General features: G+C 44.3%; 1 protein-coding gene across 4 annotated transcripts in view; it reads right to left on the reverse strand.

The window, feature by feature from the left end:
* wu:fj29h11 (uncharacterized) overlaps positions 1 to 24,972 on the reverse strand; it is a 109,021-nt gene that overhangs the window by 61,875 nt on the left and 22,174 nt on the right. For all 4 annotated transcript variants that reach the window (XM_055654269.1, XM_055654267.1, XM_055654268.1 and 1 more), the window contains 10 exons: positions 19,522 to 19,899; positions 15,907 to 16,544; positions 13,689 to 13,817; positions 12,328 to 12,525; positions 9,037 to 9,177; positions 7,695 to 7,955; positions 4,552 to 4,726; positions 3,538 to 3,704; positions 1,000 to 1,128; positions 276 to 457 (listed from right to left, as the gene is read on the reverse strand). In XM_055654269.1, coding sequence (XP_055510244.1) covers positions 276 to 457; positions 1,000 to 1,128; positions 3,538 to 3,704; positions 4,552 to 4,726; positions 7,695 to 7,955; positions 9,037 to 9,177; positions 12,328 to 12,525; positions 13,689 to 13,817; positions 15,907 to 16,544; positions 19,522 to 19,899 — 2,398 coding nt within the window. The remainder of the gene's footprint in view (positions 1 to 275; positions 458 to 999; positions 1,129 to 3,537; positions 3,705 to 4,551; positions 4,727 to 7,694; positions 7,956 to 9,036; positions 9,178 to 12,327; positions 12,526 to 13,688; positions 13,818 to 15,906; positions 16,545 to 19,521; positions 19,900 to 24,972) is intronic.

The raw sequence follows: 24,972 nt of genomic DNA on the forward strand, positions 1-24,972 counted from the left end.
CTTTCCGCTGACTGGTTAGCAGCGTGGGCCTAACTCAATGAAGCACCAATGAAGGGAGGGTCGGAAGAAGGGTCTATACCCGAAACGTCACCATTCCTTCTCTCCAGAGATGCTGCCTGTCCCGCTGAGTTAAAGTCATGTTTTATTTGTTTAAACTGTTCTCCAATAACAGTGATTTCTTGAATCAATAAAACCGCACTTTTCTTTAACCTTTGGGAGGTTAAAGTTTAATATATTTTCGGGACACAATAAGTTTTAATTACTCTCAGCCTCACCTGGGTTCTTGAACAAAGAAAGTGGCTTCGTACAGCACTAAGCTTTGGATGCTATTGTGGTCAGTGTTCCGTTTGGCTCGACACTGCACCATTTTGATCATGTTGGGCAATGCCCCATGCCCAAGTTCCTTGCTGTCCTTCACCTTATACTGACTTCTGAGAGCAGCTTCAATTGCTGGAAACTGAAATCAAAGAAGATTAGTTTAGAAGGATGAGGGGAAGATCTTATAGAAACATATAAAATTATAAAAGGACTGGACAAGCTAGATGCAGGAAAAATGTTCCCAATATTGGGCGAGTCCAGAACCAGGGGCCACAGTCTTAGAATAAAGGGGAGACCATTTAAGACTGAGGTGAGAAAAAACGTTTTCACCCAGAGAGTTGTGAATTTATGGAATTCCCTGCCACAGAGGGCAGTGGAGGCCAAGTCACTGGATGGATTTAAGAGAGAGTTAGATAGAGCTCTAGGGGCTAGTGGAGTCAAGGGATCTGGGGAGAAGGCAGGCACGGGTTATTAATAGGGGACGATCAGCCATGATCACAATGAATGGCGGTGCTGGCTCGAGGGGCCAAATGGCCTCCTCCTGCACCTATTTTCTATATTTCTAAGAGTTATGTCCAGGCAAAGAAATACCCCCCAAAAATAAGGAAGATCCTTCAACTCAAGATGATTAACAAAATGAATGCAGGGTAAAAGTTGAACAGACTTTGTAAACTGACTTACCATGGACTCTTCAAGGGTTCCACATTGCCTGATGAACTCGTACACGTCCTGATGGCTTGGTCGAAATCCACAATTTCTGGCCTCTTGTGGCTGTAAAAACACACTGCCGCCGGCAGCTTCTTCCAGTAGCTGTGCAAATAATCATCGATACTCTGAATCAGGAACCTTTTTCATTTTTTGGTGGATCTAGTTGCACTTCTGTTTAGTTTAGAGATACAGCGTGGAAACAGGCCCTTCGGCCCAGAGTCCTCACCGATCAGCAATCCGATCCCCGCACATTAACACTACACAATTTTTTTACATTTACACCAAGCCAATTAACCTACAAACCAGCACGTCTTTGGAGTGTGAGCGGAAACCAATAATCTCAGAGAAAACCCACGCAGGTCACGGGGAGAACGTACAAACTTCGTACAGGCAAGCTCTCTTAGCCAGGATCGTACCCAGGATCTCTGGCGCTGTAAGGCAGCAACTCTACTGCTGTGCCACCGTGCCACCCTGAAGTGTTATTATTAACCTGCTCTCATCCTGATGTTGCCAACACATTCACAAGGTGATGCATGCAGTAAATTAATGGATTTATCACAGAATAGACAATAGGTGCAGGAGTAGGCCATTCGGCACTTCCAGCCAACACCGCCATTACATGTGATCATGGCTGATCACCCCCAATCAGTACCCCATTCCTGCCTTCTCCCTACATCCCCTGATTCTGCTATTTTTAAGAGCCCTATCTAGCTCTCTCTTGAAAGCATCCAGAGAACCTACCTCCACCGCCCTCTGAGGCAGAGAATTCCACAGACTCACCACTCTCTGTGAGAAAAAGTGTTTCCTCGTCTCCGTTCTAAATGGCTTACTCCTTATTCTTAAACTGTGGCCCCTGGTTCTGGACTCCCCCAACATCGGGAACATGTTTCCTGCCTCTAGCGTGCCCAAATCTGTAACAATCTTATATGTTTCAATGAGATCCCATCTCATCCTTCTAAACTCCAGAGTGTACAAGCCCAGTTGCTCCATCCTCTCAGCATATGACAGTCCCGCCATCCCGGGAATTAACCTTGTAAACCTACGCTGCACTCCCTCAATAGCAAGAACGTCCTTCCTCAAATTAGGGGACCAAAACTGCACACAATACTCCAGCTGTGGTCTCACTAGGGCTCTGTACAACTGCAGAAGGACCTCTTTGCTCCTATATTCGATTCCTCTTGTTATAAAGGCCAACATGCCATTCGCTTTCTTCACTGCCTGCTGTACCTGCATGCTTACTTTCATAGACTGATGGAACAAGGACCCTCAGATCCCGTTGTACTTCCCCTTTTCCCAACTTGACGCCATTTAGATAGTATTCTGCCTTCCTGTTTTTGCTACCAAAGTGGACAACCTCACATTTATCCGCATTAAACTTCATCTGCCATGCATCTGCCCAATCCCCCAACCTGTCCAAGTCACCCTGCATTCTCATAGCATCCTCCTCACAGTTCACACTGCCACCCAGCTTTGTGTCATCTGCAAATTTGCTAATGTTACTTTGAATCCCTTCATCCAAATCATTGATGTATGAAAAAGGTGTCGATATTAAACTATTTGTCAACCCTTGTTTATTCAGGGTAATAGAGGGTGGTGCTCCAGGGTGAAGGACAAATCAAGGGTGCACGTTGAAAAGGAGCAAATGTGTTGCACAATGTTTACTCTAGTGTTTGGTGAGCGATGGTCAGCTATTGAACCCGTTTCCATGCTGTATCTCAATAATTAAGGTGGTCATTTTTTTAAATTGTATATCCATGCACAATTATTAATTTACCCTAAAAATAAACTTTCAATCAGTATTGGCGAATACAGTTGTATAAGACGTGGGTGAGACCATATTTAAAATATTGTGTTCAGTTCTGGGTGCCATGTTATAGGAAAGGGTTCAGAAAAGATTTACAAGGATGTTGCCAGGACTAGAGGGTGTGAGCTTCAGGGAGAGGTTGAGTAGGCTGTGTCTCAGGAGGACGAGGGGTGATCTTACAGAGGTGTATAAAATCATGAGAGGAATAGATCAGGTAGATGCACAGAGTCTCTTGCCCAGAGTAGGGGAATCGAGGACCAGAGGACACAGGTTCAAGGTGAAGGGGAAAAGATCTAATAGGAATCTGAGGAGTAACTTTTTCACACAGAGGGCGGTGGGGGTGCATGGAACAAGCTGCCAGAGGAGGTAGTTGAGGCTGGGACTATCCCTATGTTTAAGAAACAGTTAGACAGGTACACGGATAGGACAGGTTTGGAGAGTTATGGACCAAGCACAGGCAGGTGGGACTAGTGTAGCTGGGACATGTTGGCCGGTGTGGGCAAGTTGGGCCTGTTTCCACACTGTATCACTCTATGACTCTAATAACAAGTGCAAATTGTAAGAATACTTCTAACCAAAAGTCAAAATAACTCAAATGCCTCAGAGCAAGTCAAACAAAAATGTTCTGAAGGAGATGGTAGATGATTGAAAGTTGAACAAATTTAGATCTTAGTGGGGGAACACATAGCTGCAAAAGATTCACTGACCTGTGAGTGTTTCACCAGATACTCGAGGAAAGTGCCGTGTCCTATGGCAACAAAGCCCTTCAACTTGAAATGCTCAACCAACTTTTTCTCCAGCCGAGATAAATAGACCAGACTCAAATATCCAGTAACAGACGAGAGATTGGTCTGCAAATATTTTCGTACAGATCCTACAGAGCAAGGGAAAAAACACAGAGAATAACACTCAGACTTTCCACATCATGGGCAACAATACTCATGCAACTATTAGGCCAGGCAGAGAGGTACAAAAACGATATCAGTTCATTACAGGGCCATGGGTGTCGGAGCACAAGGTCCAGACACGCCTACATTACTGCACAGAGGAAGGGCAGTAACGCACAATGTTTTTGCACAGAAACAGAGACAATAGGTGCAGGAGTAGGCCATTCAGCCCTTCGAGCCAGCACCGCCATTCAATATGAACATGGCTGATCATCCAAAATCAGTACCTCGTTCCTGCTTATTTCCTTTAACCCCAAGAGCTAAATCTAACTCTCTCTTGAAAACATCCAGTGCCTTCTGTGGCAGAGAATTCCACACAGATTCACAACTCTGTGGATGAAATGCAGGAGGAGCCAGCCTGTTAATCTGCCCCATCTGAAGGCCAATCTATGCCGGCACTAATGCGCCATATTGAGGTCCATTACTGTCAGGGCTTACTGTACATAATTCAGGATTTATTCTCAAGTACTTAACAAAAAGAGAGTTGTGAGTCTGTGGAATTCTCTGCCTCAGAGGGCGGTGGAGGCAGGTTCTCTGGATACTTTCCCGAGAGAGCTAGATAGGGCTCTTAAAGATAGCAGTCAGGGGAGATGGGGAGAAGGCAGGAACGGGGTGCTGATTGGGGATGATCAGCCGTGATCACATTGAATGGCTCGAAGGGCCGAATGGCCTACTCCTGCACCGATTGTCTATAAAAATGAACAACACATGACACCTCTCCTTTGACATCTTTAACATGGATGATGTGAAGCCAGGTGGAGCACAACTACTCACCTTCACTGGGGGGTGGAGCTTCCCTGTCTCCCGCTCCGTTGACAGCTGCTTTACTCACTTTCTCTTTGGCCACCAAGTCCTGAGGAATGTCCAATGAACCGCAGCAAATGGCGAGTTGAAAGAGCGATCTGGCCAAACGATTATCTCCCACCTTCAACAGGAACTCCTGAATAGACTGATCATTAACAAGAAAAAAAATGATCACCATTGACTTTGGCGTCATAAGGAATAGGAGTAAAATCAGGCCATTCGGCCCATCAAGTCTGCTCCCCCATTCAATCATGGCTGATCTATCTCTCCCTCCTAACCCTATTCTCCCCATAAACTCTGACACCCATACTAATCAAGAATCGATCTATCTCTGCCATAAAAATATCCAGACTTGTCCTCTACATCGTTCTGTTGCAAAGAATTCCACAAATTGACCACTCTCTGACTAAACAAATTCCTCCTCATCTCCTTCCGAAGAGAACGTCCTTTAATTCTGAGGCTATGACCTCTGGTCCGAGACTCTCCCACTAGTGGAAACATCCTCTCCACACCCACTCTGTCCAAGCCTTTCACCATTCTGTCTGTCACTGGTCCAGGGACAGTTATATCTCTGCCACCCATGAATGTTGGGTGAACACCTCATCCACCAATGTTAAGAGAGAGCTAGATAGGGCTCTTAAAGATAGCGGAGTCAGGGGATATCAGAAGAAAGCAGGAACGGGGTACTGATTGGGGATGATCAGCCATGATCACATTGAATGGCGGTGCTGGCTTGAAGGGCCGAATGGCCAAATCCTGCACCTATTGACTATTGTCTATTGTGTTATTAGATTATTGAGATAAGAAACATAGAAAATAGGTGCAGGAGTAGGCTATTCGGCCCTTCGAGCCTGCACCGCCATTCGATATGATTATGGCTGATCATCCAACTCCGTATCCAATCCCTGCCTTCTCTCCATACCCCCTGATCCCTTTAGCCACAAGGGCCACATCTAACTCCCTCTTAAATATAACCAATGAACTGGCCTCAACTACCTTCTGTGGCAGAGAATTCCAGAGATTCACCACTCTCTGTGTAAAAAAATGTTTTTCTTATCTCGGTCCTAAAAGACTTCCCCCTTATCCTCAAACTGTGACCCCCTAGTTCTGGACTTCCCCAACATCGGGAATAATTTTCCTGCATCTAGCCTGTCCAACCCCTTAAGAATTCTATAATTTCTATAAGATCCCCCCTCAATCTTCTAAATTCTAGCGAGTACAAGCCGAGTCTATCCAGTCTTTCTTCATATGAAAGTCCTGACATCCCAGGAATCAGTCTGATGCATGCAGAACAATAAAAGTTCAACCTTGGCCAGTCTCGAAGGAACGCATATACATATCTTATTGGCTTTGCAGAGTCATACAGTAGAGAAACGGGCCCATGTTAACCATGACGACCAAGATGCTGACTTTTAAATGTTGTTATAGTGCTTACCTCAACTACCTTCTGACAGCTCGTTCCATATAACCACCACCCATGTGTGAAAAAATTGCCCCTCAGGTTCCTATTAAATCGTTCCCCACTCACCGTACACCCATTTTCTCTGGTTCTTGATATCCCTATTCTGGGTAGAAGACTCATTTGGATAGAAGTTCATCACCCTATCGATTCCCATTATTATTTAATACAGCTCTATTAAGATCTCCCCTCATCCTTCTGCACTCCCAAGAATAAAGTCATAGACCAGGGGTGGGCAACCTTGTTCTGCATCGGGGCCAGGACACATGTCTGTGAGCGGGTGGCGGGCCACATCTATCACGTGTATACATGATCCCACCCTGGATGGCAGGCATCAAATCACATGTTCACATAGATGCCACCCGGGACACTGGCCCCCTAGTTACGGGTGCTCACCAACATGGCGCACCTACGGACCATTGCCTTGGTTCTGTCCTGAAGTCAGTGGCTCAATAACTCACACTAAAGGGCCTTCCCACTATACGAGTTTAACCAAGAGCTCCCCCGAGTTAAAAAAAATCAAACACGTGGTAAGTACGTAGAATGTACGTCGGAGATCGGGACGTCACTTAGCGGCTCGTAATGTTAACGGCATGTACTCGGGAAACGCGGTAAGCCCGTGACGTTTTTTCAACATGTCGAAAAATGCCCACGAGAGCCCCGAGTACCTACGAGCGGCCATTACCGTAATTCTCCGAGTTCGAATCAGGGGAATATCGGGAGAACGCTCGAATTACCTCATACAGTGGGACAGGCCTTTAACTCGTCCCCGGCCTATTGTCAACCCCGATCCCCACAGTGAAGCCCAGACACAGAAGGTGCGCAGCCGTGCCAGTGGCTTAGTGCAGGATGCAGCACAGCTGGCGCTCAGTGGCTCCGCCATTGTGGCCGCCAGCGCATTCCTCCTTGCGTCACCGCGCCTGGGCGCCGAGGCTTCGGGCCTGGGCGGTGCCGGAGATGACGGAAGTTTTCGGGTCGGAGAAATACGGGGGGGAAAAATACGCCTGCAGGCCGGATGATTTGGGGTTACGGGCCGCATCAGGTTGCCGACCCCTGTCCTAGCAGAGAGCTCAGGCCCTCAAATCCTAGCAACATCCTCGAATAGGTACCCAGTAGCAAACCAGCTTAAAGTCCGTGGTAATTATACACCAAGTTCCCACACAATCCTCATTTCCTTCACTGTGGGAGTTCCCCCCCCATTGTCAACAAACTCCCACCTCTATTTATGTTATTGTTAAATGTTCATCTATATCTACATGAAAGGGCAGGGAAACATAATTATTACCTTTAAGAAAGAACTGCAGATGCTGGAAAAATCGAAGGTAGACAAAAATGCTGGAGAAACTCAGCGGGTGAGGCAGCATCTATGGAGCGAAGGAATAGGCAACGTTTCGGGTCGAGACCCGGAAGGGTCTCGACCCGAAACGTCGCCTATTCCTTCGCTCCATAGATGCTTCTGGGTCTCGACCCGAAACGTCAACTATTCCTTCGCTCCATAGATGCTTCTGGGTCTCGACCCGAAACGTCACCTATTCCTTCACCCCATAGATGCTTCTGGGTCTCGACCCGAAACGTCACCTATTCCTTCGCCCCATAGATGCTGCCTCACCCGCTGAGTTTCTCCAGCAATTTAATTATTTAAATGAATTATTACCTTGGTCATTCTTCCGCCGAAAACCTCAGAGGCATTACTGAAGACCTGGAGAACGGCCTCGGCCGCTGTGTTTGAGGCGTACTGCTTACGGAGGTCCAGGCACCCTGAAGTGGAGTACAGCAGTGGTCCACTGGCGGGGTCGAGGAGATTCTTCTTAACCTTGTTCATCCGGCTTCGAACTTCCTCCTCTATCTCGCTCTCAATGCGAGTCCTTGCATTTTCCATAGCGACACGTTCACTGCCCGCTGATTTTGACAATGTCTGTTAATTAATAGACAATAGACATTAGGTGCAGGAGTAGGCCATTCAGCCCTTCGAGCCAGCACCGCCATTCAATGTGATCATGGCTGATCATCCCCAATCAGTACTCTGTTCCTGCCTTCTCCCCATATCTCCTGACTCCGCTATTTTTAAGAGCCCTATCTAGCTCTCTCTTGAAAGCATCCAGAGAACCTGCCTCCACCGCCCTTTGAGGCAGAGAATTCCACAGACTCACCACTCTCTGTGAGAAAAAGTATATTCTCGTCTCCGTTCTAAATGGCTTACTCCTTATTTTTAAACTGTGGCCCCTGGTTCTGGACTCCCCCAATGTAGGGAACATGTTTCCTGCCGCTAATGTGTCGAAGCCGTTAACAATCTTATATGTTTCAATGAGATTCCCTCTCATCCTTCTTAACTCCAGAGTGTAAAAGCCCAGCTGCTCCATTCTCTCAGCATATGACAGTCCCGCCATTCCGGGAATTAACCTTGTTCCCATCCCGGGAATTAATTAGAGAGATATTTAGTCATTTATTTTCTTCACTTTCAGGGACACTGTTCCAGGTGTCAGGGGCTATGGGGAGAAGGCAGGAGAATTGGGTTGAGAGGGAAAGAATCGGCCATGATTGAATGGCAGAGTAGACTTGAAGGGCAATGCTGCTCCTATCACTACTTCTTCTTGTTTATGGCGTGCACAGCCTAAAGTTGCAGGACAACTTGTTCTATTTGATCTTATTTGATTGTGCACGCCGGGTAGATTGCATTCGTTGAAACGGGGCGGAACCACGTGACGGCTGCAATCTCCCACCCCCTCCTATCACTTATAAACCTACGCAAGAGTCACCAGTTTGCAGTCACACAGCCCTCTTGTGCCTTCAAGTTCAAAGTTGTTAAAAAAAATGTTAACTTGGCCATCAAAGCTTTTGTCATGGCGGCAGCACCGTGTTCATGCTGTACAATGTCATGGTTCTATCATTTCCAATATTGTATCATCTATAGAATTGGTGACAAAATCGGATGGGGCAGAAATCCATTACCATCTAAAATGAGAATAACTTAAGTGAATAAAAGAAAAGGAACTTACTGATATTGAGAGACCGATGCTGGTAATTCTGATTCCAAGATCGTACGGTGAATCGCAGTGATAACCATCAGCTAAGTATTTGATAAATTCGGCCAAATCTATTTTACATCCTCTCTTGGATCTTCTATACGTATTGAGGCTCTGGAGGGAGACAAGATGGGGGAGGGGGGGGGAAGAGAGTAAATCACACAATGCCAAGACCAACTCTTATCTGCCTTCACGTAATCTATATCCCTCCATATTCATAATGCCTACCCAAAAGTCTCTTGAACACCACCATTGTATCTGCTTCCACCACCACCCCTGGCAGCGCTTTCCAGTATAGGAGCAAAGAGGTTCTTCTGCAGTTGTATAGGGCTCTGGTGAGACCACATCTAGAGTATTGTGTACAGTTTTGGTCTCCTAATTTGAGGGAGGACATCCTTGTGATTGAAGCAGTGCAGCGTAGGTTCACGAGATTGATCCCTGGGATGGCGGGACTGTCATATGAGGAAAGATTGAAAAGACTAGCCTTGTATTCACTGGAGTTTAGAAGGATGAGGGGGAATCTTATAGAAACATATAAAATTATAAAAGGACTGGACAAGCTAGATGCAGGAAAAATGTTCCCAATGTTGGGTGAGTCCCGATCCAGGGGCCACAGTCTTAGAATAAAAGGGAGGTCATTTAAGACTGAGGTGAGAAAAAAACCTTTTCACCCAGAGAGTTGTGAATTTATGGAATTCCCTGCCACAGAGGGCAGTGGAGGCCAAGTCACTGGATAGATTTAAGAGAGTTAGATAGAGCTCTAGGGACTAGTGGAGTCAAGGGATATGGGGAGAAGGCAGGCACAGGTTATTGATAGGGGATGATCAGCCATGATCACAATGAATGGCGGTGCTGTCTTGAAGGGCCGAATGGCCTCCTCTGCACCTATTTTCTATGTTTCTATGTTCCAGATAGATATGTTCTCACCATCGATAGACAATAGGGGCAGGAGTAGGCCATTCGGCCCTTCGAGACAGCATCGCCATTTATTATGATCATGGCTGATCATCCACAATCAGCACCTTGTTCCTGCCTTCTCCCCATATCCCTTGACTCCTCTATCTAACTCTCTCTTGAAAGCATCCAGAGAATTGGCCCCCACTGCCTTCTGAGGAAGAGAATTCCACAGATTCACAACTCTCTTGGTGCAAACATTTGTCTCCATCTCCGTTCTAAATGGCCTACACCTTATTCTTAAAATGTGGCTCCTGGTTCTGGACTCCCCCAACATCGGGACCATCTTTTAAAGAAGGAACTGCAGATGCTGGAAAATCGAAGGTGGGCAAAAGTGCTGGAGAAGCCCAGCGGGTGCAGCAGCGTCTATGGAGCGAAGGAAATAGGTAACGTTTCGGGCCGAAACCCAGAAGGGTTTCGGCCCGAAACGTTGCCTATTTCCTTCAGGGTTTCGGCCCGAAACGTTGCCTATTTCCTTCACTCCATAGATGCTGCTACACCCGCTGAGTTTCTCCAGCACTTTTGTCTACCTTCCTGCCTCTAGTGTGTCCAATCCCTTAATAATCTTATATGTTTCTGTAAAGGAGTGATGTCCAACACACTGTGACCTTTACTGAGTCCTTTATTATAGCACATGGCACACACGTCCCAGCACTGACTGCATCTAGTCTTCAGGCGTGCTGGAACCAACAGGGAGGAACAAAGGGAGGATCTCACAGTTATACTGATATGGGTAGGCGTGGTTAGTGGTATTGAGGTAGCTACGTTATAGGTTCAATGCATAAACCATCTACAGTTTCAATAAGATCCCCTCTCATCCTTCTAAATCCTAGAGTATACAAGCCCAGTTGCTCCATTCTATCAACATGAGACAGTCCCGCCATCCCGGGAATTAACGTTGTGAATCTACGCTGCACTCCCTCAATAGCAAGAATGTCCTTCCTCAAATTTGGAGACCAAAACTATGTGTAAAGATAATTTGCCGCCACGCATCGCCTTTAAACTTTGCCCCGCTCACCGTAAAGCTATGCCCTCTTGCCTCTGCCTGTCTTCCCTCTCGTAGTTTTATATACTTCCATCAGGTCTCCGGCGTTCCACTGAAAACAATCCAAGCTTGTCCTACTTCTCCCTGTAGCCAACACTCTGGCTTCAATCTGGTAAATCACCTCAGCGCTTCTTCCAAAGCCACCACATCCTTCCTACAATGGGCAAACAGTACTGTAATCAATACTGTCCTAATGGGCGGCACAGTGGCGTAGTGGTACAGCTACTGCCTTACAGCGCCAGAGACCCGGCTTCAATGCTGACTACGGGCGCTTGTCTGTACATTCTCCCCGTGACCGGTGTGGGTTTCCTCCCAGATCTTCGGTTTCCTCCCAAATTCCAAAGACGTTCAGGTTTGTCGGTTTAATTGGCTTGGTTTAAAAATAAAAAAGTCTGTACTTAATGTGCTGGGATTGGTGCGGACTCTGAGGGCCGAAGGGCTTGTTTCAGCAATGTCGCTCAAAACTAAACTACTGCAAATGCAGCCTAACCAAAGTCCGATAAACCTGCGTGATGACACCCAGACTCTTGCACTCAATGCATCAACCGGTCGGTGAAGGCAAGCATTCCATGCACTTTCCTCACTGCTCTAGATACTCATGTTAGTTTCAGGAACCCCAAGATCCCTCTTGTCAATGCTTTTAAGAGTTGCCATTAATTGTATATTTTCCCCGACATTCGACCTCCCAAAGTGCAGCACCTCGCACTAGCTCAGATTAAACCCCATTTCTGTAGCTAATCTATAATCCCACTCTATACTTTGACAGCCTTCCTCAATTTATACACATATGTATATACACACACGCATATTCATTTATATAGAGATGTGTGTGTGTATGTATATATGTGTGTGTGTATATATACACACGTATATGTATATATATTTATATACACATGCACACACACATATATATATTCATTTATTTAGAGATGTGTGTGTGTGTGTGTGTGTGTATATATCTATATATATATATATATATAAAGAGATATATATATATATATATATATAGATATATACACACACACACACATCTCTAAATAAATGAATATATATATATATATATATATATACGCATACACACACACACACACAAAGAAAAAGATAAACGAACAAATAAATAGACAGATAAATCTATAAAACAAACATATTGATGCATAGAAGGTGTATTACTCAATTCTAAATGCATGAACCTGGCTGATTCGTAACCAGGATTTCACACCACATCGCAGAGGAATCATACGGAATAAAGATGCCATGTTTTGTACCTGTAAAATATCCACAGTCTCAATTTCAAATATATCTTCATCCTTCAGCGACGAAGGCACTTTGAAAATCCTGTGCACATGAGGGTGCTTGCATAAAGGCCCAAGGTTCAGTTCCTCAAAATTTTTCTTGTTCTTCAGTGCTGCCAGGCACTGGCTCAGTTCGTAGAGAGTGCAGACGCATCTGATGCTCTCAAAGGCCTAGGGGTGAGAAAACATGAAGTTCCATCGTTTAAAATAAACATCAGGGTGGCACGGTGGTGCAGCGGTGGAGTTGTTGCCTCACAGCGCCAGAAACCCGGGTTCGATCCAGACTACGGGTGCTGTCTGGATGGAGTTTGTTTGTTCATCCTGTGACGCCATGGGTTTTCTCCCAAATCTCCAGTTTCCTCCCACTCCCAAGACGTACAGGTTTGTAGGTTAATTGGCCTGGTGTAAGTGTAAATTGTCCCTAGTGTGCGTAGGATATTGTTAGTGTGCGGGGATCGCTGGCCGGCGCGGACTCGGTGGGCCGAAGGGCCTGTTTCCACACTGTATCTCTAAACTAAACTAAACAGTAGCAGCTGAGGCCAAGCGTGTGGACTGAAAGCACCCTGATGCAGCAGAGGAGTGGCGGGGACACCATGGCCCACACTTGGCCAGGTCGACCCCACAACACCAATGGGCCTTCAGGGTCAGGTGGAGAACCCTGCACTTACAACTGAGACTCGAAAATGGCCTAAATCTGGCGATTCTGTGTCCTGACTCAGTGTACTACTGCTATACAATTGTATTGTATCAGAGATGTGTACTTAAAAGGTATCCAAGTGTTTATGTATAGTGATACTTCATAAAATCATAAGTGATAGGAACAGAATTAGGCCAATCGGCCCATCAAGTCTACTCCGCCATTCAATCATGGCTGATCTATCTCTCTCTCCTAACCCCATTCTCCTGCCTTTCCCCATAACCCCTGATATCTGTACTAATCAAGAATCTATCAATCTCTGCTGTAAAAATATTCATTGATTTGGTCTCCACAGCCATCTGTGGTAATGAATTCCACAGATTCACCACCCTCTGACTTAAGACATACCACCTCTTATGTTGATAGAATGGAGCGACTGGGCTTGTATAGACTGGAATTTAGAAGGATTAGAGAGAATCTTATTGAAACATGTAAGATTCTGTTCCTAAATGAACGTCCTTTAATTCTGAGGCTATGACCTCTAGTCCTTGACTCTCCCACTAGTGGAAACATCCTCTCCACATCCACTCGATCCAAGCTTTTCACTATTCAGTACATACTGTACTTGTACTGAATTATGTACAAAAATTAATGTCATTGTACCTTAGTACATATGTCAAATAAAGTACCATTGTACCTCAATAAAAGTGACGATCTCACGCTGTGTTTGTCGAAGCTCTCGAATGGCCGGCAGTTTAATCGGAGGCCAGATGCCAAGGCTTTTCACGTTCGATACCCTGAAGTATTTGCAAACTTTATTCACAACCTGTATTACAATAAAACAGACAATTAAAAACAACCAGGTGCTGGAAGACTGAGGTTAGAACAGATGCAGGACATATTAGGCAGGACGGGCAGCATTTATGGTCATAAGTGATGAGTAGAATTAGTCCAATCGGCCCATCAAGTCTACTCCGCAATTCAATCATGGCTGATTTATCTCTCTCTCCTAAACCCCATTCTCCTGCCTAGTCCGCATAAGCCCTGACACCCGCACTAATCATTTGTGGAAAATAAATAATGTTTCCAATCCAACATATAAAAGACCCATCATTTATTTATTTGCCTCTGTACTCCACAGTTTGAGATTTGTAATATTTTAAAAAATCACATGTGGTTAAAGTGCACATGGACGGATTTTATTAAAGGGTATGTTTATACATTTTGGTTTCACCATGTAGATATTACAGCTGTGTTTATACATGTCCCCCATTTCAGGGCACCATAATGTTTGGGACACATGGCTTCACAGGTGCTTGTAATTGCTCTGGAGTGTTTAATTGCCTCCTTAATGCAGGTATAAGAGAGCTCTCAGCACCTAGTCTTTCCTCCAGTCTTTCCATCACTTTTGGAAACTTTTATTGCTGTTTATCAACGAGGACCAAAATTGTGCCAATGAAAGTCAAAGAAGCCATTATGAGACTGAGAAACAAGAATAAAACTGTTAGAGACATCAGCCAAACCTAAGGTTTACCAAAATCAACTGCTTGGAACATCATTAAGAAGAAAGAGAGCACTGGTGAGCTTACTAATCGCAAAAGGACTGGCAGGCCAAGGAAGACCTCCACAGCTGATGACAGAAGAATTCTCTCTATAATAAAGAAAAATCCCCAAACACCTGTCCGACAGATCAGAAACACTCTTCAGGAATCAGGTATGGATTTGTCAATGACTACTGTCTGCAGAATACTTCATGAACAGAAATACAGAGGCTACACTGCAAGATGCAAACCACTGGTTAGCCGCATAAATAGGATGGCCAGGTTACAGTTTGCCACAAAATACTTGAAAGAGCAACCACAGTTCTGGAGAAAGGTCTTGTGGACAGATGCGATAAAGATTAACTTATATCAGAGTGATGGCAAGAGCAAAGTATGGAGGAGAGAAGGAAATGCCCAAGATCCAAAGCATACCACCTCATCTGTGAAACACGGTGGTGGGGGTGTTATGGCCTGGGCATGTATGGCTGCTGAAGGTACTGGCTCACTTATCTTCATTGATGATACAACTGCTGATGGTAGGAGCATAATGAATTCTGAAGTGTATAGACACATCCTATCTGCTCAAGTTCAAACAAATGCCTCAAAACTCATTGGCCGGCGTTTCATTCTACAGCAAGACAATGATCTCAAACATATTGCTAAAGCAACAAATGAGTTTTTCAAAGCTAAAAAATTGGTCAATTCTTGAGTGGCCAAGTCAATCGCCCGATCTGAACCCAATTGAGCATGCCTTTTATATGCTGAAGAGAAAACTGAAGGCGACTAGCCCTGAAACAAGCATAAGCTAAAGATGGATGCAATACAGGTCTGGCAGAGCATCACCAGAGAAGTCACCCAGCAACTGGTGATGTCAATGAATCGCAGACTTCAAGCAGTCATTGCATGCAAAGGATGTGCAACAAAATACTAAACATAACTACTTTCATTTACATGACATTGCTGTGTCCCAAACATTATTCCATTCAAGGTAAAGGTTCAAGGTAAAGGGGAAAAGATTTAATACGAATCCGAGGGGTAACTTTTTCACACCAAAGGGTGCTGGGTGTGTGGAACAAGCTGCCAGAGGAGGTAGTTGAGGCTGGGACTATCCCATCGTTTAAGAAACAGTTAGACAGGTACAAGGATAGGACAGGTTTGGAGGGATATGGTCCAAGCGCAGGAAGGTGGGACTAGTGTAGCTGGGACATTGTTGGCCAGTGTGGGCAAGTTGGGCCGAAGGGCCTGTTTCCACACTGTATCACTCTATGCCTCTGTGTATATGACTGCATGTAGGCAAGAGAATCTGTTTATATAAAATTATTATTTTCATTGTTGTCGCTAGCCAGTGAGATGCTGGCGTCTCGAGTCTCTTACCTTCTCTTCCGTTACATATTCCCCCTCAGCAGCTAAAGCACGAATAAACTCTTCAGCTCGTTTGTTCACATCTTCCAAATTGACTTGTATGTTTCGACGTTGTACAAGATTGTCAGAGGCCAATGTTTCAAGTTCCTGCATGACAGAATTATGCTCCTCCCTCACTTGCGTATAGTAACTTTGGGAATATCGATGTATCGACCTTTTCTTCGCCAGCTCCTCCTCCTTTAGCTGTTTCAGTCTCTCTTTTGTCACTTTTTTGCTCAATGCAGGAAAGTCAACTGATGACACCAATGACTGTCCCGGGGAGGCTGAACGCTGCCCTGCCCAGACTGAACCACCACCATTTTGAGCAAATGTGAATGAAGCAACTGGCTGCCCTTCAGGGTTTGCTTTACCACTTGGGGCAGTGTGGACAAAATTGGATGTGGATAAAGGGTTTTTCATTGCCGTCTCCTCCTCCTTCCCATTTTTTGGTCTTGCACCTCGTTCAGAGCAGCTCTGCAATGGCATTGCTGTCTGAGGTGGCAATGCTGCTTGGTATTTTGAGGAAACAAATGTGAGTTGGCCTGCTGGTGCACAAACCGGGTACTGGTTACTGGTTGGAAAAGTCGGCAATCCAGGCATGGCAGCTGGAGCTGAAATATAGAGAGGGAAAAATAAATTATTTGATTTGATTTACCTCAATTCAATGGCAATTTTCAACATTAACCAAAAGACTTCCTTTTACATCCATTTTAGGATGTTGCAAAGTATTTAATGGTTAATGTGGAAGTATGGTCAGTGATTATGGGAGATTAGGGTTCTGCAAATTCCAACATAAAGATTTTGTGCAGGCGCCCAAGGAACAAATGCCAATTGCATTTGAAATCGGTAGGAAGGAACTGCAGATGCTGGTTTACACCAAAGATAAGACACAAAGTGGGTAGAAGGAATGGGACTGAAGGGTCACGACCCGAAAAGTCACCCATTCCATCTATCTTGAGAGACTGCCTGTCCTACAGAGTTACTCCAGCATTTTGTGTCCATTAAATGCAAATTGCATTCAGCCCCCATCTAATGAAATCTGTGTTTCTCCAAGGGCTTGATGTACACACTGAACAGGAAGGAGCTGATACAAGGACTGCAGTTAGCCAAGAGTTCTCTGCAAAGTATGCACTAGCTGTGGTTTTGATTGAGTTTGCTAATAGTCACAAGGCATTCAATAAAGTGGGCAGCACGATGGCGTGGCTGTACAGTTGCTGCCTCACAGTGCCAGAGGCCCGGGTTCGATCCCAACTACGGGTGATGTCTGTATGTTTGTATGCTCTCCCCGTGACCTGCGTGGGTTTGTTCCGAGATCTTCGGTTTTCTCGCACACTCTTAAGACGTACAGATTTGGAGGTTAATTGGTTTGGTATAAACGTACAAGGAATAGTATCGTCCCTAATGTGTGTAGGGTGGTGTTAGTGTGTGGGGATCTGTGGTCAGTGCAGACTCGGTGGGCTGAAGGGCCTGTTTCCCTGCGGTATTCCTAAAAACCAAAAGTACACTAAAGTTGCACAGAGCAATGGTTGGTGTCATACTTTGCACCATGGAAGATGGTTATTTAGATTTATTAATGTACTGTGTAATGAGTACAATAATATAATGTGTACCATGAAAGCTTTGTGTTGCATGCTATCCAATCAGATATTATATATAAGTGCAATCAGGTCAAACGCCCAAGTATGATAGAGCAAAGGGGAAAGAGTGTTGAATATAGTTCTCAGCATTGTAGCATATCAGATCCATAGAGAGAATCTAAAGTCCGCAATGGGGTAGAGGTGATTTGAACAGTACCCTAGTTAATGGAAGGAACGTTCAGAAGCCTGATAACAGAGAGGAAGAAAAACAAAGTAATCTTTTTTTTCATTGTCAAATGAAGTTCTTTTAAAAAAATATATTTTTATTAGAAGCATGTATACAAATAGTAATAAGCGGCAATTTAATTACAAATTTTTTAGCTTCACTTTAAAAAAAAATGTTTTAAAGAATAGAGATAAAGAGAGAAAAAGATTAGGAAAAACTATAATAGAGAGAAAAGGACGAAAAAAGAAATTACAAATAACAAGATTGTGGATATAGATCCAGGAGATGTTAAGTATAATTTTTCATCCAATCCCAAACTCAAGTTTCAATGGGGTAGAGGTGATTTGAACAGTACCCTAGTTAATGGAAGGAGCGTTCAGAAGCCTGATAACAGAGAGGAAGAAAAACAAAGTAATCTTGCCTAGATTACTCTATCTGCACCTTGATACACAAATTGCAGTTTAGTTTAAATTTGGAGATAAAGCATGGAAACAGGCCCATTGAGTCCACACTGACAATCTCCTCTGTGTTAAACAGTTCCCCACCACTTGCCTGCTAACTTCAAGATAAGGGACATGCATTTAAGATGGGACTGACAATAGGTGCAGGAGTAGGCCATTCAGCCATTCAAGCCAGCACCGCCATTCAATGTGATCATGGCTGATCATCCCCAATCAGTACCCTGTTCCTGCCTTTCTCCCCGTATCCCCTCCACTATCTTTAAGAGCCCTATCTAGCTCTCTCTTGAAAGTATCCAGAGAACCGGCCTCCACCACCCTCTGAGGCAGAGAATTCCAAGACTCACAACTCTCTGTGTGAAAAAGTGTTTCCTCATCTCCGTTCTAAATGGCTTACCCCTTATTCTTAAACTCTTATTCTTAGACTACCCCAACATCAGGGACATGTTTCCTGCCTCTAGCATGTCAAAACAGTTAATAATCTTATATGTTTCAAGACTGAGAAAAATGTCTCCCCTTAGAGAACCATAAATCTTTGAATTCTCAGCCTCAAGAGTTCAAACAATGAGTATATTCAACACCAAGACTAGCAGATATTTGGCCACCAACAACGGTGTTGATGTGAATACAGGCAGTTGTGGAAAACTCAGCCATTATCTAATTGAAAGCCAAAGCAGACTTCACCTCTATATCGAAGATAGACAATGCTGGAGTAACTCAGCGGGAGAGGCAGCATCTCTGGATAGAAGGAATGGGTGATGTTTTGGGTCGAACCCTTCTTCAGATTGAGTGAAGGGAGAGGGAGACATAGTAATATAGAAGGACAAGGTGTGAAAATGACAGATCAAAGCAGATGATGTTAAGGAAATGTAGAATTGTTCATTGTTAGCTGAGAGAAAGGTGACAATGAGGCATACAATCAGTAATGTTTAATCAGGAGCGAGACACAAATGCTGGAGAAACTCAGCAGGTGAATAGGTGACCCATCTGGGTCTCGACCCAAAACGTCACCTATTCCTTCGCTCCATAGATGCTGCCTCACTCGCTGAGCTTCTCCAGCATTTTTGTTCACCTTCGATTTTTCTAGCAGTTCTTTCTTAAATGTTTAATCAGGAGGGACAGTAGAACTAGTCGTAGAACTAGGATGGGGGAAGGACGGAGAGAGAAGGAAAAAGCAAGGGTTACTTGAAGTCAGAGGAATCAATATTCATACCGCTGGGTTGTAAGCTGCCCACATTAAACTAATTTATATCCACTGACTGCAGACAAATACTATTTCACAGAGGAGAATTTTTAATTAATATTTACAATTAAAAAATGCAAGTACCTTGCGGTTGTGATGGTGGATGAAACATCTGAGGACCAGAGAAGTTTTTGAACACAGTCTCCGCACTCTTCACACCAGCAGGCGGTGTAGTTGCTGCCATCCTTACTTTAATTTTGTCCTCTTCACCTTTCGACACCGCACTGGCTTGAGTGGACTTTAGTCTGACCACGTTGCCTAATCCTGGCACTTGGACCACATCTAGCACATCATCCATGGACTTCAGTAGTGCCTTTAGGTTAGTATATCCGTAAGTGCTCGCTCTTAGTTTCCGCTCGTATTTCTTGCGGTAGCATTCAGGGAAAGTGGCTTCACGAATGCCATCAGGCTCAGTCACAAAGAGTTCCAATAACTCACGTCGCACTTCCTCCAACACTTTAACTGTAGAGAAAAATAGTATGCTCTTAGAAACATAGAAACATAGAAATTAGGTGCAGGAGTAGGCCATTCGGCCCTTCGAGCCTGCACCGCCATTCAATATGATCATGGTTGGATCATGAGTTGATCCAACTCAGTATCCAGTACCTGCCTTCTCTCCATACCCCCTGATCCCTTTAGCCACAAGGGCCCCATCCAATTCCCTCTTAAATATAGCCAATGAACTGGCCTCAACTACCTTCTGTGGCAGAGAGTTCCAGAGATTCACCACTCTCAGTGTGAAAAATGTTTTCTCATATATAACATATAACAATTACAGCACGGAAACAGGCCATCTCGGCCCTTCTAGTCCGTGCCGAACACTTATTCTCCCCTAGTCCCATCTACCTGCACTCAGACCATAACCCTTAATTCCTTTCACATCCATATAACTATGATAAAATCGAACCTGCCTCCACCACTTCCACTGGAAGCTCATTCCACACAGCCACCACTCTCTGAGTAAAGAAGTTCCCCCTCATGTTACCACTAAACTTCTGTCCCTTAATTCTGTCCCATGTCCTCTTGTTTGAATCTTCCCTACTCTCAGTGGGAAAAGCTTATCCACATCAACTCTGTCTATCCCTCTCATCATTTTAAAGACCTCTATCAAGTCCACCCTTAACCTTCTGCGCTCCAAAGAATAAAGACCTAACTTGTTCAACCTTTCCCTGTAACTTAGTTGCTGAAACCCAGGCAACATTCTAGTAAATCTCCTCTGTACTCTCTCTATTTTGTTGACATCCTTCCTATAATTAGGCGACCAAAATTGTACACCATACTCCAGAATTGGCCTCACCAATGCCTTGTACAATTTTAACATTATATCCCAACTTCTATACTCAATGCTCTGATTTATAAAGGCCAGCACACCAAAAGCTTTCTTTATCACCCTATCTACATGAGATTCCACCTTCAGGGAACTGTGCACAGTTATTCCTAGATCCATCTGTTCAACTGCATCCCTCAATTCGCTATCATTTACCATGTATGTCCTATTTTGATTTGTCCTGCCAAGATGTAGCACCTCACACTTATCAGCATTAAACGCCATCTGCCATCTTTCAGCCCACTCTTCCAAATGGCCTAAATCTCTCTGTAAACTTTGAAAATCTACTTCATTATCCACAACACCACCTATCTTAGTATCATCACTTACTAATCCAATTTACCACACCATCATCCAGATCATTGATGTACATGACAAACAACAGTGGACCCAACACAGATCCCTGTGGCACCCCATTAGTCACCGGCCTCCAACCGGACAAACAGCCATCCACCATTACTCTCTGGCATCTCCCATTCAGCCACTGTTGAATCCATCTTGCTACTCCACCATTAATACCCAACAATTGAACCTTCTTAACCAACCTTCGATGAGGAACCTTGTCAAAGGCCTTACTGAAGTCCATATATACAACATCCACTGCTTTACCCTCATCAATTTCCCAAGTAACCTCCTCAAAAAAATTCAAGAAGATTAGTCAAACATGACCTTCCAGGAACAAATCCATGTTGACTGTTCCTAATCAGACCCTGTTTATCCAGATGCTTATATATATTATCTCTAAGTATCCTTTCCATTAATTTGCCCATCACTGGCGTCAAACTAACAGGTCTATAATTGCTAGGTTTACTCTTAGACCTCTTTTTAAACAATGGAACAACATGCGCAGTACGCCAATCCTCTGGCACTATTCCCATTTCTAATGACATTTGAAATATTTCTGTCATAGCCCCTGCTATTTCTACACTAACTTCGCTCAATGTCCTAGGGAATATCCTGTCAGGACCTGGAGACTTATCCACTTTTATATTTTTCAAAAAGTGTCAGTACTTCCTCTTCTTTGAATGTCATAGTTTCCATAGCTACTCTACTTGTTTCCCTTACCTCACATAATTCAATATCCTTCTCCTTGGTGAATACCAAAGAAAAGAAATTGTTCAATATCTCCCCCATCTCTTTTGGCTCTGCAGATAGCTGTCCACTCTGACTCTCTAATGGACCAATTTTATCCCTCGTAATAATTTTGCTATTAATATAGCGGTAGAAACCCTTTGGATTTACTTTCACCTTACTTGCCAAAGCAACCTCATATCTTCTTTTAGCTTTTCTAATTTCTTTTTTAAGATTATTTTTACATTCTTTATACTCCTCAAGCACCTCATTTACTCCATGCTGCCTATAATTATTGTAGATCTCTCTCTTTTTCCGAACCAAGTCCAATTTCCCTTGAAAACCATGGCTCTTCCCAATTTTTACTATTTCCTTTCAACCGAACAGGGACATAAAGATTCTGTACTCTTAAAATTTCACCTTTAAATGTACTCCATTTCTCTTCCACATCTTTCCCATAAAACAAAATGTCCCAATTCACTCCTTTTAAATCCTTTCGCATCACCTCAAAGTTAGCCTTTCTCCAATCAAAAATCTCAACCCTAGGTCCAGTTCTGACCCTCTCCATAATTATATTGAAACTAATGGTATTGTGATCACTGGACCTGAAGTGTTCCCCAACACATACCTCCACCACCTGACCTGTCTCATTTCCTAACAGGAGGTCCAGCACTGCCCCTTCTCTAGTAGGTACCTCTATGTATTGCTGCAAAAAACTATCCTGCACACATTATTACAAACTCCAAACCATCCAGCCCATTTACAGAATGTAAATTCTCGGTCCTAAAGGGTTTCCCCATTATCCTTAAACTGTGACCCCTTGTCCTGGACTTCCCCAACGTCGGGAACAATCTTCCTGCATCTAGCCTGTCCAACCCCTTAAGAATTTTGTAAGTTTCTATAAGATCCCCCCTCAATCTCCTAAATTCTAGCAAGTACAAGCCAAGTCTATCCAGTCTTTCTTCATGAAAGTCCTGACATACCAGGAATCAGTCTGGTGAACCTTCTCTGCACTCCCTCTATGGCAATAATGTCCTTCCTCCAGGTGTGGTCTCACCAAGACCCTGTACAACTACAGTAGAACCTCCCTGCTCCTATACTCAAAACCTTTTGCTATGAATGCTAACATACCATTCGCTTTCTTCACTGCCTGCTGCACCTGCATGCCTACCTTCAATGACTGGTGTACCATGACACCCATTGCAGCCTCTTGGCATCCTCCTCACAGCTAGCACTGCCCTCCAACTTCGTGTCATCCGCAAAAACTTGGAGATGTTGCATTCATTGTAAATATTAATATATATTGTAAATGGGGGGGTTCCAGCACTGAGCCTTGTGGTACCCCACTAGTCACTGCCTGCCATTCTGAAAAGGACCCGTTTACTCCTACTCTTTGCTTCCTGTTTTCCAGCCAGTTCTCTATCCATATCAATACTGAACCCCAATTATTATATTAATTATATTATATTATATTATTATATATATTATATTATATATATTAAGGAGTTTTACTATGCAGAAGTATATAAGAATCAAGTGCATCGCAAATTCTGTATGGTAGATCATGCTGACCCGTACTAATTAAGAATCTGATCAATCAGTACATGGAAAAAGCACAAGTACACAAATCAGCACCTTGAGAACAGAATTAAAAGCGGACTTTGCTATTGAGGGGGTGCAGCGTAGGTTTACAAGGTTAATTCCCGGGATGGCGGGACTGTCATATGCTGAGAGAATGGAGCAGCTGGGCTTCTACACTCTGGAGTTTAGGAGGATGAGAGGGAATCTTATTGTTAAGGGCTTGGACACGCTAGAGGCAGGAAACATGTTCCCGATGTTGGGGGAGTCCAGAACCAGGGGCCAGTTTAAGAATAAGGGGTAAGCCATTTAGAACGGAGATGAGGAAACATTTTTTCTCACAGAGAGTGGTGAGTCTGTGGAATTCTCTGCCTCAGAGGGCGGTGGGGGCAGGTTCTCTGGATGTTTTCAAGAGGGAGCTTGATAGGACTCTTAAAAATAGCGGAGTCAGGGGATATGGGGAGAAGGCAGGAATGGGGACGATCATCCATGATCACATTGAATGGCGGTGCTGGCTCGAAGGGCCGAATGGCCTACTCCTGCACCTATTGTCTATTGTCTATTGACTTCACACCATTCACAGACTATTTCAAGCGGGATATGAGAGAAGAGCTGGCCGAACTTCAACATGAAATGAATCATCAGATGGCGGCGAGTGCGCAAGCAATACAAGGCAAAAAAAAACCGTAATAAGCCACCGCCCGAATAGAGGAGCTGGAAACATAGAAACATAGAAACATAGAAAGTAGGTGCGAGAGCAGACCACCAGGTCCATCGAGCCCGCAGCACCATTCGCTCATGGCTGAACACTAAACAGACACACTTACCCACAAACAGTAGACACAAGACACAGAACACAAGACACTACCCTCCCCTTTATACCGCTATCACCCCTCTCCACCCCAAGAACCTCGTGATCTCCTGGGGGAGGCAAAAAACCGGATAAAAACCCAGGTCCAATTCGGGAAAAAAATCCGGGAAATTCCTCTCCGACCCCAATCTAGGCGATCGACACTTGTCCAGGAGATCACTCAGGTCTTACTATACTAACCATACCTAGGTCCATATCCCTGCCCTCTCCCCGTAGCCCCTTATCCCCTTGGCAGCTAAAAAACCATCTATTTTAGTCTTAAATATATTTAAAGTTTCTGCTTCCACTGCTCCCTGGGGCAGTGAATTCCATAAATTAACCACCCTCTGGGTGAAGAAGTTCTTCCTCATCTCAGTTTTAAAAGAGCCCCCCCTTATTCTGCAACTATGTCCCCTAGTTCTAGTTTCCCCGATCATTGGGAACATCCTCGGTGCATCCACCCGATCAAGGCCCCTCACGATCTTATATGTTTCAATGAGATCGCCTCTCATTCTTCTAAACTCCAAAGAGTAGAGTTCCAGCCTACTTAACCTTTCCTCATATGTCAATCCCCTCATTGCAGGAATTAATCTTGTAAACCTTCGCTGCACTGCCTCCAGGGCTAGTACATCCTTTCTTAAGTATGGACCCCAGAACTGTACACAGTATTCCAAATGTGGAGTGTGGCTGTAAATACCGTCCGCCAAGA

Source organism: Leucoraja erinacea, chromosome 23, assembly GCF_028641065.1.
Source record: "Leucoraja erinacea ecotype New England chromosome 23, Leri_hhj_1, whole genome shotgun sequence".
In the NCBI taxonomy this organism is placed as follows: domain Eukaryota; kingdom Metazoa; phylum Chordata; class Chondrichthyes; order Rajiformes; family Rajidae; genus Leucoraja; species Leucoraja erinaceus.